General features: G+C 29.4%; 1 protein-coding gene across 1 annotated transcript in view; it reads right to left on the reverse strand.

Annotated features, from left to right (window-relative positions):
* Positions 1–14,935, reverse strand: part of Tpr2 (Tetratricopeptide repeat protein 2) — a 37,138-nt gene that overhangs the window by 7,441 nt on the left and 14,762 nt on the right. Inside the window, exons 4-6 of the mRNA XM_075358316.1 lie at positions 11,088–11,273; positions 5,760–6,032; positions 3,331–3,495 (exon numbers count right to left, since the gene is read on the reverse strand). Coding sequence (XP_075214431.1) covers positions 3,331–3,495; positions 5,760–6,032; positions 11,088–11,273 — 624 coding nt within the window. The remainder of the gene's footprint in view (positions 1–3,330; positions 3,496–5,759; positions 6,033–11,087; positions 11,274–14,935) is intronic.

The following is a 14,935-nucleotide window of genomic DNA, read 5'->3' on the forward strand; positions in this document are numbered from 1 at the left end:
ACAATGGTGAACATGAAATATTGTCATGTATGTTTTCATGTTTATCTTAAATTAAGTTTTTATTTGGTAATTTATCATCTTTCTTATAGTTTTATAGTACTTATCTTGGAAGATAAGTACATCTTTTTCATTCCTTTGACATTCAGATAGTGTGAGAGCCAATAAGTTTCTGGCATTGTATGTCAAGAGTAGATCAATTCTATTGTAGAATTAAGTAATGATTCTTGTTTCAAAGTTTATCATTATGTACTGTACGTTAATAACTTCTAGTTTCTAAAAGTTGTATATTAGTTATAAAATGATTTGCATATAGTATTACATACAGGAATGAAAATTATTTATTAATTTTTTTATTAGCATGGCTTTTAAAAGAAATATGTATAAACACAATAAGAATAGATATATTATAAATAATCTGAATATTTATTTTTTAACTTAAAAACAGAAAAAATATTTTAAAAATATTTTTTTTAAATATATACTCTGCAGCATTGTTATGTACTAGAAAATTTTCGTACGGGATGGCATGGTAGGTGTTAATGAGTAAAGCATGATAAATAACAATAAAATATTAACTAAATGTTTGTTGTACGAGAAACTGCATCTCTCCCTCCCTTCACCCACATGTTCTATCTTTAACATCAAGAAGTATAATTCTGCAAATTAAAGGGTATGTAACAAAGTAAAATTAATAACAAACAAATAAATCCAAATTTAAACCATTTTTCTACATAATGTTAGGCGGTTTTACAGTAGTGTATTATTATTGAGTTAAGGATGTAGATTACACCATTAAGAAAATTTGAAGATTTACTAAACAATTACTTCACTGAAACTGGTATTCTTTGACACTTTCAATTAAAATACACCCAAAATAAAATCAAAAAGTGAAACTTATTAAAATTGTTACATTATTACAATTTTTAATTGTATAGAATATACTATCATCAAGATTTTTTTTTACACTTTGAAAAAATCTTAATTTTATGATCAATAATACATTGCCATTAGAATATTTTACTATCTGCATGTTATTCCTGAAATATTTAAATTCCAAGTTCAATACCATAAACTTTGTAAATTCCATTTCCACTGTAACAACTATTGCACATCTAACAATATTTACAAATTTATAAATTGCAGTTAACCAATGTCCACTGAATAGCCTAAACACACACTAGAAGAAAGCACTAGTGTAAAAAATTAATAAATGATCACAGTGTAATATCAACAAAGAAATCCATGAAATCAACTGTGTTATCCTTAATGAGATCGTAAAACCACAGAAAGCTAAATCTGCCACAGAATATACTAACTCAATTTCTTCAAATTAGTAATTTCTAATACTTTGGTTTATAATACTTTGCATATTTCATACAAGGTTTGGTAAAAAAAAAAATAGGCAGAATTTTTAAATATCCTGGGCTATTAGGTCCAATTACCACAATTTTTTTTTGTTGCATTGGTACATTTCTAATGTATATTAATATCGGTAGCCATATTGAAAAGATTTCATGCGATTTTAACTTGTGGAAAAGGTAGAACTAAGAATTTTCATTAAATTTTGCTTTAAGAAGGGAATAAAGTGCTGTATCGCATTGTATATGTTGAATGTTGCTTTTGGGATTCTTCTATGAATAAAACAAGTGTTTACAAGTGGTACAAATGTTTCCAAGAGGGCCATAAAGATATTGAAAAGATGCAATCGTCCTGACAACATCTCATGACAACATTAAAAAAGTGAAGAAAATAGTTATTTATGGACAATTGCTGAATCGCATTAAAGAGATTGCAGATTAACATTAGCATATCATTTGGCTCATGCTGGGCAATTTTTTCAGATGTTTTGGGCATGAAACACGTGGCAGCAAAATTTGTTCCAAAACTGTTGAATTTCGACCAAAACCAGAGCAGAATGAACATTGCTCAGGAGCTGCTGAATGAAGTGAACGATTCAAAACTGCTCAGAAGGATCATAAGAATTGATGAAACATGGGTATGACGAAACTAAGGCCCAATTGTCCCAATTAAGCTTTCTGAAGAGCCAAGACCAAAATAGTTTGTCGAGTTTGATCGAATGTGAAGGTTCTGATCACTGGTGTTCTTCAATTTCAACGGCTTAGCGTATCATGAGTTCTGGCCACCAAGTCGTAGTCAATAAGGAGTACTACCTGGAAGTTCTATGCCGTTTGTGTGAAGTAATCCAAGGAAAACACCCGGATTTGTGACATAACAATTCATGGCAACCGCACCACGATAATGCAACTACTCACACTTCACTGCTTGTTCGTGAATTTTTGGCCAAGAACAACACAGTTTTGATACTTCAATCTTTGTATTTGCCAGACAAGGACCCCCTGTGACTTCTTCCTATTCCAAAGCTGAAAAGAACCGTGAAAGGATGTTTTTCCAACACTGAAGAGATAAAGACAGAATCGTCGAAGGAGCTAAATGCCATATCAAAAATTGCATTCCACAGCTCCTTCAAAGATTGAAAAAAGTGCTGGCACAAATGTATTACATCTGAAGGGGAGTACTTTGGAAAATCAATATTGTTGTATAAATATTTTTTGAAAGAAACTAAAATTCTGCTTTTTTTTATCATACCTCTTACAACAATTTTTGTGTGAAATACAAAAAAATGTGTTCATTTTAATAAGTTTACAAGCCTTAAAGTGAAAGATATAAAACAAGCATTCTATAACAGTAATAATAATACAAATAAAAGTAAATAAAGCTTAAAGTTCATTTTATGGAACTGTGTAAATATCTTGGTAAAACGATACCAAGTTATTCACTGATATTCAAAGATCATGATAAATAACAGCGAATAGCAATAAACCCAACAGCATTCATGTTTCTAAGCATGGAATGGTACTCTACACATATGAGAAAAAATTAAGTTGGATACCATAATCTACACAATCAACAAATTTAAAACATTTAATCACAAGTCATTGCCTAAAGAAAACCTGCAGCCATAATATCCAATTAGCATCACCTAGCAGCAGAGAAAATATTAATAATTTACATAACCCAAATTTTTTAAAATTGCTAATGCAAATGATAAGTCGGTAAACTAAAATGTATAAAAAATTTATTTATACATTAAATAAAGCTGAAGATTTATGAATGGTGAAGTTTTATTAAAAATTAACAAAATATATATAACGGACTAATCATGTTTAATAAATTTACAAATAACTTTATAAATTCTTAAAACCCATTTCTTTTTGACTATATATAGAACAAACTACTTCTAATCATAGAAGGTGTTTGATTACAATTAATTAATACAGAAGATGTTAATAATGGTACTTCCTTTCATACCTTTGATGATACTGTAGCTCTGTTAAAATATAATTTTGCATTTGCCGATGTATTATTTGGATCAATATGAAGTGCTTCACTGTATAGTGTATAAGCCAATAAATAATTACCGTTTTTGAATGCCTCATTACCTTCTTCTTTCTTTTGTTTCAACTGTTTTGCTCTCTTTCAACAGAAAATAAATCAAATACATATTTATCAGAAAAGTTATTAAGTTTCACAAATTGAATACAAAGCTAAAATTTAATAAATGTCAATAATGTATGAATAAGATAAATAAAAGAATTTTATACATAAGCAAACAATGAACAAAGAAAGAAAGAAAGAAAGAACATTTAATAAATCATAAAGACTTTAAAAATTAAACCAATCAAATAAAATTATTTAAACATTTAAAAAATAAAAAATTAGCTCTCATTTTCTAGATTAAATTTATATTACATATTCAATACAATAAACCAACACAAACATACATCAAATCATATAAAAATAAATTTTGAATTAACTTTAAATAGAGAACACAATTTATTTTAAATGCCATCTGTTCTACAAACTTGGAAGAGAGTATTAATATTTATGTTATGAGATTTATGAATTATTCCTTATCAACTTATAAATGTTAATGAGAATATAGATTTGCATGAGTAAATTTCAATTCATATAACAAATTACAACTCTGTTATGAACTTTTTAATCAAAATAAATAATCAGTATAAGCAAGAGGAATTATTTACATTTATTTTTTTGAAGCTTATTTATTTTTCAAATATTGTTATTTTAACCAATCATATTACCGAATTCAAAACATTGTTTTACTGAAGGGGGATTACTAATCAACAGACCAAACATCAATACCACCAGTCTAACATTACTGTAAATTAGCAAGATAAAAACAATCACGTGGGTTGAAAAGATTAGGTTTTTATTTACATACACGTAACTAATTAACTGTAAATGTAGGATTATGAGGGGTCATTCTCATGTTTCATCAAACTCAGTGCATAATGCACGAGTATTTGAAAATAAAATAGTTACCTTCCTCGCATTCAATAAATATAATAGTAACAGAATCATTCAATTTAACCCAGTAGCGCTTCAGTTTTATGTGAATTTTTATTTAAAAAATGCAGATGTTCTTATTTATATGCGAAAGTGCAAAGATAATAAATTGCAATCATAAAATGTAATAAATAACCATAGAGTCTATAATATACTACAAAGATATTCCAAATCAAGCATTCATCAATTAGCAGTTGTTTTGTCAAGGGAAATCAATTCTCTCATTTAACTAGCTATAATATCTTTTAAACAGTTTTCCTCCAAGGGAAATAATTTAAAATAATACTGGAGTCTACAGTTATACCATTGTGGTTCACAGAATGCTGAATTATCATTAATTTCAAACACAACTATTCTTACATCACATCATCAAAGTGATAAGACGATAACAATGTTAAAAACTGTCAAAAAAGTAATCTCTCTTCACTTATAATGAAATAAAATGAATCATTGATAACATAATAAATAGATACTGCTACATAATTAGGTAAATTAACAAAAGAAAACAGTCTGCAAACCTAACAAACTGAAATTTTTAACTCTGTGAAATGACCCTAAGTCGCATCCTATAACTCAACTATTAAATCTAAATTCATAACAATGTAGAGAGGATACCTGTTAAAAAACCTATCTTACTTAATAAAAATAAAATTTTCATAATTTATATCTTAACAAAGTTAGTCAGGGCTGACTTTACTTGCCTTCCTGTCTAGCTAGAGGACTCCAGCCCCTGGACCCCTGCTGTGTTCATTATCCTCATGGTTGTCATAATAGTACTGATAAATAACAAGTAAAGCCTGAAAAGCTCTCTTCCTCCAAAGTTTACCTCATTCATTTCAGCTGTTTCAGAGGATTGAGATACTCTCATTCTTTTAGCAGACTGAGAATAATAAGAAAGGTTACTACTTCTCTTTGTTGAAAGCATATTTTTTAACTTTTTACAATCTAATATCAACAACCAGAATAAACAATCAAAACCCATAAAAGTTCACCAAATGTGTTAATTAAGCTAATTATAATAATAATAAACTAATAAAATATTTAAAATAATAAATATTTTACAGATCTGAACTCTGAGATCTTTTACCACAGTAGCATAAATGTAACAAAGCAAAAAGATTCATTTTTTTTTATGATTACTTTTAATATCATAATCCCCATCATATCATGATAATTAACATCATATCATATCATGATTAATATCATGATAATTCTAAATGAAACCTCTAAAATATAAATCTGCAAAGTTTTATTAAGAATTATCCAATAGTCTCTGCTTGATATGAACATAGAAAAAACCCTACCTACTTTAAAATTACATGTATAGAAGACAGACGTCCTTAAAAAAAAAACATTAAATAACATAGTACCTTATATATATCCATAGCTTTAGCATGATCAGGCGCCAATTTAAGTACATGTTGAAAATATGTAAAAGCTCTTTCAACGTTATCCTGGAAATATAGACACAAACCACGTACAAATATTGCATCTGCATTGTTTTTATCGGTACCGATTATATCATTTGCTAATTCTTGAGACTCCTGAAACCTACAAAGATAAGCCAAACATTCTGCCTTGAGGACCTTAAGTCTTGTACAACCAACAGCAATGTCCAAAGCTCGATCTAAACAAAACAGAGCCTGAAAAACCAAAAAACTAGTAAAAATTCTGCTTATTACAAGATTTTTTATTTAATAAAGGTAACTTTTTAAAAATCTTTAAATAAATACAGAAAAGTAAACTGATCTTAACTCACTTCTGTAAAGCAATTAACTACACAAAGATATAAAATTATTTAAAGATTAATTTCAAATTAGTAAAAAAGGTGTAAATTTTGGCAGTATCATTAGATATTAAACTTAAAAGGTACAAAAATTAATTTGGATCAAAAACAACTAGAGAAACTTCTAGACATTCATAGAGACAAAAGTAAGGCATCCTCCAGTAGCCCTAACACAACTGTTCAGAGCCCCATTAATAATAAATAAATTAATTCAATTTTTGTAGAACTGTTGCAAATACAAACTGGTATCCATAAAATCCAAGGTTCAACAATTATAACATTTAATGAACAAATGGAATTTTATCATACCTCTTAAAACAATTTCCAACAGAAACCAATCAAATATTAATACAAAGGGTACACAACCTTTTAACAGACAGAGACATATTCTGCCAAGAGAAATGTGTGTGTAAATGTATAAAAAAAAAAATAAGTAGGTTTACAGAAAAAGAATGAAAACCTAGCTGAGAAAAACTTTGTTCCCAAATTCATTTTCATAGATTTCAAAATATGATAATTAAAACAATCTGAACCTATATAATGATTTGATAATTTTATATTCTGATATCTGAGATTTTTGAACATTTGTATCCTGATGGAAAATGATAAAATTATCAACCAGATTGATAAATTCCATTGCATCAACCTGTAATCACTTTTACAAATTGTAATCTTATTGACAAACACTATTTAGAATATCTTCACAAATTAAAGACTGTTAGAGGAGAAAAACCTTTCTAATAACCATGTCCTTTAGTACAGTATATCTCAACCACTGGTCCATAGGATCAGTGCAGGTCCGCAAGATAATGCTACAGGTCCCTGAATAAATTGGCCCACGAAAAAAATTAAACTTTAAAAATATAAGAAAAAATGAAGATTAAAAAATTCATATAACGGTAATATAAAATTTATGTATTACAAGGGTGTCAAAAAGTAAAGGGAAATTTTAATTTCCCTTCCAATCACATGTATGGCAGCAATAATTGTTCTGCTACAACTCATAACCTCTATCAGCTGTTCATTGAAAGTATTGTTTCATTGTTAGCTATTTGTCATTTGTCTCTTTAAAATGAGTGCTCCTTTATCTCATTGCACCAAGGAAGAATTGCGAGCAGTGATAAGTTTCCTCAGTTCAGAAGGGACGAAACCAGCAGAGATTATTCGTCAAATGCAGCAGGAATATGGATTTGTCTAAGTGGAAGCAAGATCTACAAATAGACACTTTAAAAATGGTAGGATTTCTCTCTGTGATGAACAGCGCAAGGTAGGCCTTCCACTTCAAAGACCACAACAATATTGAAATGGTTAAACAAATGATTCTCAGTAATTGATTAATTTATCCTCTGAAGAATTATCTAAATGGTAGTTACCGGAAGCTAAACAGGAAAAAGAAAGAAATTGCAGAATGATGAATTGCAGCTGATGACATTGCAAGTGAGTTGAATATAAGCCATGGCTCAGCATCTTCAATCATCCACGATTCTTTACACTTCTGAAAAGTCTGTACTTGCTGGGTTCCACGTCACTTGACCAGCATCCACAAAGAGAATCATTTGAAAATTTCCCAGAAGCTTTTGAAACGTTACAAAGATGAAGGAGACTCATTTCTAAGCGTTGATGAGACATGGGTCCACCACTTTAAACCAGAGAGTAAACAACAAAGTTTAGTGTGGAAACATCCTTCATCTCCCACAGCAAAAAAGTTCAAACTCAGACGTCTGCAGTAAAGGTGATGATGACGATATTCTAAGATATGGAAAATTTACTTTTGTTTTACTTCACACCTAAAGGTCAATCAGTAAACAGTGACAACTACTTGAGCTACTGCATTTACTGAAGCAAAAAATCAAATCCAAAAGACATAGTAAACTTTCTAAAGGTGTGATTTTGCTTCAGGATAATGCTCAACCTCATATGGCAAAAAAAAAACTGCCCTTTGCCTTCAAGATCTTGGTTTTGAGCTGCTGAACCACCTTACATACAGTCTGGACCTGGATCAAAGTGATTTTCATCTTTTTGGCCCATTAAAAAAACGTTGCGAGGGAATCGTTATCAATCTGATGAAGAGGCCATAGAAGTGGTGAAAAGTTTTCTGCACACCGGATCGAAAACTTTCTTCCAGGAAGGAATTCGAAAGCTCATTAAAAGATTGACTAAGTGCATAGAAGTAGGAGGGGATTATGTTGAATCATTTATTTAAGTACAAATAAATATAGTGATTTTTTGAATTTCACTTTACTTTTTGACTTGCCCTCATATAATTATTTAATAACGTTCTGTACCTATACATTGACAAATACTGGTACAAGTTTAATTTAATGAATACATTGTATTCTTTGCACAATCGGCAATGATAAACTATCCAGCAATGCTTGAAGTGTAGTAGGAAGATATCAAAACAACGCGGCAGTAAGAGTGCAGCTTTGGCGGTACCTTTGTTTTATGACTTGGCTATGTGCATGTTCAATTTGTTGAAAATACTACATTTGCAATTACATTTTTTTTACTTTGTACAGTCTACTACTATTGTTGTAGTGAAATGGTTTACTTTTAATTATTGCAAAAACACAAAACTTTTACTCCTCTCAAAATGAGTAAAAGAAGACAAGGAACTTTACATATTTTTTTCTGCTTACAGTTCTACTCTGGAAAATGGAAACACAAAAAAATTGGTGAAACAGAAAATGAATGTCCACCAAACAAGAATAATAGATTCCTTTCACAAGACGCTCCTAAATAAAGAGTACTTGAAATATGGATTTATAATTTGGTCAAATTCTACAGATGTCCAATGCGCATAATATGTATGGAAGTTACAAGTGATATCACGAAACCATCCAAAATGTTGCAACTCTTAAAATCAAGACTCCCGAACTAGAACAGAAACCACTGGAATATTTTGAATGACAAAAACAAGAATTTAATCTCCAAAGAAAAAATTTAAAAAACTTTTATTCAACATAAATTGCTATTGAAATTTCATATTTAGTTGCACTACGTATAGCCATAATAAAAAAATCGTTCACAACTAGAGATAATTTAACCGGTGTTAACAGATGTTTGCAATAAAATGTCTGCACCCTCACCTGCATATCAGATCAGATAAGATCAATTCCTCTTTAAAATGATAAAATTATTCATCAAATTGAAACTTTATCTGAAAATACTGAATACCAGTTAATAAAATGTATTAAAGAATTACAAATGTTTGCCATTCAGATCAACGAATGTGATATTTCTAAAAAAAAACTATTTTGCTCTGCTATGTACTCTTCTGAAGAAATTGCGGAAGAATTATTGCGGAAGACTTAAGATTCTCACACAAGTTCCAAAAATTTTTGATTTACTGAATTCATATATTAATAACCATTCCTTAAACTGGAAAATTTGTATTTGTCTGTGTACCAACAGAGCAGCAAATATAACTGGTAGAGATTGCGTTATAACAAAAAGGATTCTAGAAATCCCTTCTCCTGACATATTATAACACACTGCACAATACATCACCAGCACTTAGTAGCCACAAATATGTCACCTGAATTAAACAATGTTCTCCTGAAATTGACAAAATTGTTAATTTCATAAAGAAAAGTGATCTTAACTGTAGATTATTTACTATTCTTTATCAAGAGGTAGCAGCAAAACGCCAAAATCTCTTACTTCATGCAGAAGATGGCTCTCACAAGGAAAAGTGCTTACAAACTTTACGAATTAAGGACAGAAGTGGAAATATTTTTGGTAGAAAAACAATCTCGGATATCAAAATGTTTTTCCAATATGTACTGGATTGTGAAACTGACTTATTTAAGTGACATATTTTCTTAGATAAACAACTTAAATTTAAGTTTGCATGAAAGTATGACAATTACATTTAATTTAACAAAGTTGCATTTTTTAAAAAATGCAATTTTAGTAAAAAAAAAAAAAATGAAGAAAATAATCCTGATGTATTTAAATCTTATTAAGATTTTATTACTGCACAAAAGGAATTAATAGTTGATAATCTGAATGTAGCAATAATAATTCAACATTTACAGTCATTATATGATGAGATTTGAAAAATATTTCCCTACAAACATAAACTTGCAGGAGATGAATTTATGGATAACTAATCCTTTCATTGAGAATAATTGCAATAACATAAATTTAAGTAACGAAGACCAAGAATGTCTCTTGGAACTGACAGACACAACATTAAAAAACAAATTTTCAACTATGAATTTAATTAAATTTTGGATTGCAATAAGAAATTAATATCCATATTTACATAACAAAGCCATGTAAATGCTATTTCCCTTTGCAACATTTTTGTGTGAAGTTGGATTCTCAGCTATGATACTTATTAAAACCAAAACAAGAAATCATTTATCAATAAATTCATCTCTTCAATTAGGTTTAAGTAATTACACACCCAACATTGAAATAATTCTGCAAAATGAGGAACAAAAAATTTCTCATTAACTTTCATTATTAACAATTAGTTTGTAATGCGATTTGTTTATAGTTCCTACTTTTAAATAAAACAACCTATATTTATTTCCAGATTTTCATTCTATATTGTTTTGCTGTTTATAGACAGAAGTGATATATATTAATTAATATTATGTACATGTAAATTTAATAAAATAAAAATATGATTATAATTTTTTTTGCAATAACATAAATAAATCCCTGTATGTTTCCTGTAGGTCCCTGTATATTTTTCTACAATTTTACCAGTCCACCACAAAAAAAGGTTGAGAAACACTGCTCTACTTTACAAGAGCCTCTGACTTGAATTAGGAAGAATGAAGTCACAAAATACATAACCAAAGAAAAATTAATATCAAATGATATATATATATATATATATATATATATATATATATATATATATATTTATTTATTATTTACTTATATAAATACTCACTTTTCTATATTCCTTCTTGTCAATTGATTTATTTCCCTCTTCACAATAAGTTCTCAACTGCTGTAAATTTAGAGCTTCTTGTACAACCGTTTGATCTGGACTTATATCACGAAGACGTGATAATGCATTTTCAGCATTAGATATATCTCCCAAAGCAACACAACATTTTATCACTCTTAGCCAACCCTAAGAAAAAATAAAAAATCATATAGGCAAAACAAAATTACTATAAAGATTCTACTGAAGCTCAATATGAGTTTATGTCAAATTTAAGCTCACTAATATGAATCAACACCAAAGTTAGATTTACAACACTGAAACTCTCTGCAAGAATTCTGACATCTAATACTGATATACTAATAATTAATATTTTATCAAATTAATGAATGTTATGGCTCTAATTAATACATATAAAACCAAAACAATTTTAATTCTAGATTAACAATGTTTATAAATGAAATTAAGCTGTTATTATGATGATGATATATCTGCTAGCCACCATCACCAAAATGCTAATATATTTTTAATTAATTAAATCAAATCGTTAGCAATTCAAAATTGAATACTCATCCTGAAGAAAAAACCCAAAATAAATTAATACATAAAAATCAATAATATAAATATAAAATTTGACAAGAGCCCAAGGTACATGTGTTTTTTTTTTTTAAGCTTGAAGAAAAAAGATTTCTAGATAAAATTATCGCATATAAACTGCAATTACGTTGAATTGTAGTAAAAAAGCACGGAAACTGGCTGTGCAATCAGTCAATTCTTTTAAGTCTTTATTAGGCTTTATGATCAACTTTCAATCTGCAATTGTAACAAAATACAGAAAGGAAAATTTGAAATAATTTTTAATTAACTTTTACTTTCATGGCATCATAGCTCTAGAGCTATGTTAAAAGAAGTAAAGTCTGGTAAGCATTCAAAAAATGGGATATGGGTTTTGCATTTTTCAATGTTTCATGACCCAGGAACCCCAAATAAAAGAAACTAGTAATGTTCATACGAACATACATATATTGGCGTATCAAAATTTGTATGTATATGAAGATTGTGTATATGGGGCAATTTGTTGATAAAATTTAGGGATCAATAACTAGAAGGGGTGAAAGGGTTTTGGGGAACTAATTTTCTCAAAATTTTTTAAACATAACCTCACATCTTATGTTAAGCTCAGTACATGCGTGCATGATTAACAATTTTTTTAAAATTTTGTCCCAAAATTCCCCTTCTCCAAAAATTGAAAAAAGCTACCTTTTTATTTATTGCATATTATTTAACCAAGTTTTTTAATGTCTTCCTAAGCATAGTAGAGCAAGCAACCGCAAAATTTATGTATATTGGGGGTGTAGGAGCTAATCAAAATTTAAAAAAATGATAATTTTACAATAAAACTTCACCATAAATTACTTCCCACTCTTCAAAAGAAATCTTAGGTAACTTTTTTCATGTATAACTATTTTTCCACTATATCAGAATAAATAACCAATGCCAGAAAAGTATTACAACTTTGTCGGCTTTTTTTTTTAGCCAAACAACACATTTCACTAAAAATAAGAATTGCAGTTGCAGTGAAAACAACGATATAAGCAAATCTCACCTGATGATCTTCAAAGCAAGGTCTCATTATATTACACCTTACACCCAATAAAATTATTTTACATTCAACTTTTTCAGTTTAAATAAATCACCTAATTTCAAATCAAAAGAAATGTAAACAAACTTAAATAGTTAAGTTGTAAAAATTAATGGAAGTAAACTTTTCTTATAGAGGAAGAAAATCTACCAAATATCTGATCAATCAGTTAAGACGAGGAGACAGCACCCCCTACTTAGATATTCTGTGTTATTGCAAAATACTTGTCAAATTCACTTAAGCATAAGTTGTTTTCTATACCTGAATGCCATATAACTGACCACTTTGGTTGCTGGGGCTGAATAATCAGCACTGTTCAGAAGTGGTTGCCCTTAGAATGTACAAGAGCAATTGTTGCTATGTAATTATTGGGTTTCAGCCAATTAAAGCAGTGTGATCTCAAAATAAAAAATTAATCCCTGCACAACACACTAGCAGAAAAAATTTTAATTAATTAAAACTTCACTAATAAGTAAAATTAATTTTACAATTCTTTAAATTATTTTTAATTATAATACATTATTTTATTAATGATGTATGATACTTTCAACAAAAAAATAATTAAAACAAAAAATAATATAAGAGAGGTTATTTCTAAAATAAAAACCATTTCATTGTAAAAAACTTTATTCTAAAAACTTTAAAAATATTTTTTATTTCTACATATCTTATACTACTTCTCTTTATAATCACCACATGAATTAAAACATTTATCGTAGCGATACACCAGCCTCAATATACCCTCGTTGTATTCTTCTCCCAACAGACCATTTAACCACTGATTAACAGCATTTTAAAGATCATCGTCACTCGCAAATTTCTAACCGCTCAAAAGTCCTTTCAATTACCCACACAAATGGTAATCAGAAGGAGCTAGTCCAGACTATATGGTGGGTGATCGTAAATTTTCCATCAAAATGTTCTCTGTAAATCACATGTCAGACCCACAACATATGAAGTGCATTATCATGCAGCAGGACGACACCAACTCTGAATGGTGCACCGTAACTTACGTAGAGTTTCACAGTAGGCTTCTGCATTTATAGTCGTATCATGTGGCATGAAATCAATCAGCAGTATGCCAAACCGATCCCAAAAGACTGTGGCCATCAGTATACATCCAAATAGCTGTGGCGTGACCTTTTCTGATTTGGTTGGTGATTGAGGATTGACGTCATTCTCTTGACTGCTGTTTTCTCTCTGGCTTGTAATACGAAATCCATGTTTCATCACCAGAAACAACTGAATTAAGGAACTCATCACCTTTTTCTGTACAGTACATAAAAAATTCCAAAGCAGATCCCATTCGAATTTTTTTGGGACATTCTGTTAAGACGTATGGCACCCAACATGCACAAACCTCTGAAGCCTAAATGGTCATGAATAATGCGACCAATAACAGGTCTTGAAACATCAGGAAAAAGAAGGGCCAGTTTGAAAATCATTCATCATCACATTCATCATGCACATTAATTCGTTATTTCTAAACCTACCACAACATTTTCAGATGTTTTGTTCATTCATTACATTATCACCATACACAGCCAGCAACTGCCTATGAATTTTCATGGGCTTAACGTTTTGATTGTTTATAAAACATGACTCTATGTATTTCAAGAGTCGGCAGCAACATCATTTTTCCTATCCATTTTATAACATAACAACTCACAAGTAATCAAAGATACTGCAACGTGACAACTTACAAACAACAATGCAGTGTGTACATTACTAGCGTGGCCATGAACAACACAAGTTCGTCAACTTTAAGGAGAGAAATTTCCCAGATATTTACTTAAGATATCCCTCGTAAAAAAAATAATATGATTAAATCATGTTTCATTAATTAATTTTTTTGTTTTATCTGTTAAAAAATTTTGTCTAGGAAAAGAAAACTTATATTACAACAATCTAAAAATGAAATATAATTACAATACACAGTAAATGTAAATACCAGCATATTACAAAATGAACATCGCCACCACATGATTAACATTACTTTCCCCTTTATGTTGATCTATAAACTCCAACATACTTCCTACAGCATAACTTACCTGATTTACATATTCTTATCCACTCCCCATCTTTGCTCTATTAACTCCTATATGACATTTATTAACCCCAAATGGTGGGATATTTTGTTCTCTTTCAACTTGACTTATTATATCATAATTTCAAATTCTGTTAACCTCCAAATTCAATATTCTACCAT

This window comes from Lycorma delicatula, chromosome 2 (genome assembly GCF_047948215.1).
Source record: "Lycorma delicatula isolate Av1 chromosome 2, ASM4794821v1, whole genome shotgun sequence".
NCBI lineage: Eukaryota > Metazoa > Arthropoda > Insecta > Hemiptera > Fulgoridae > Lycorma > Lycorma delicatula.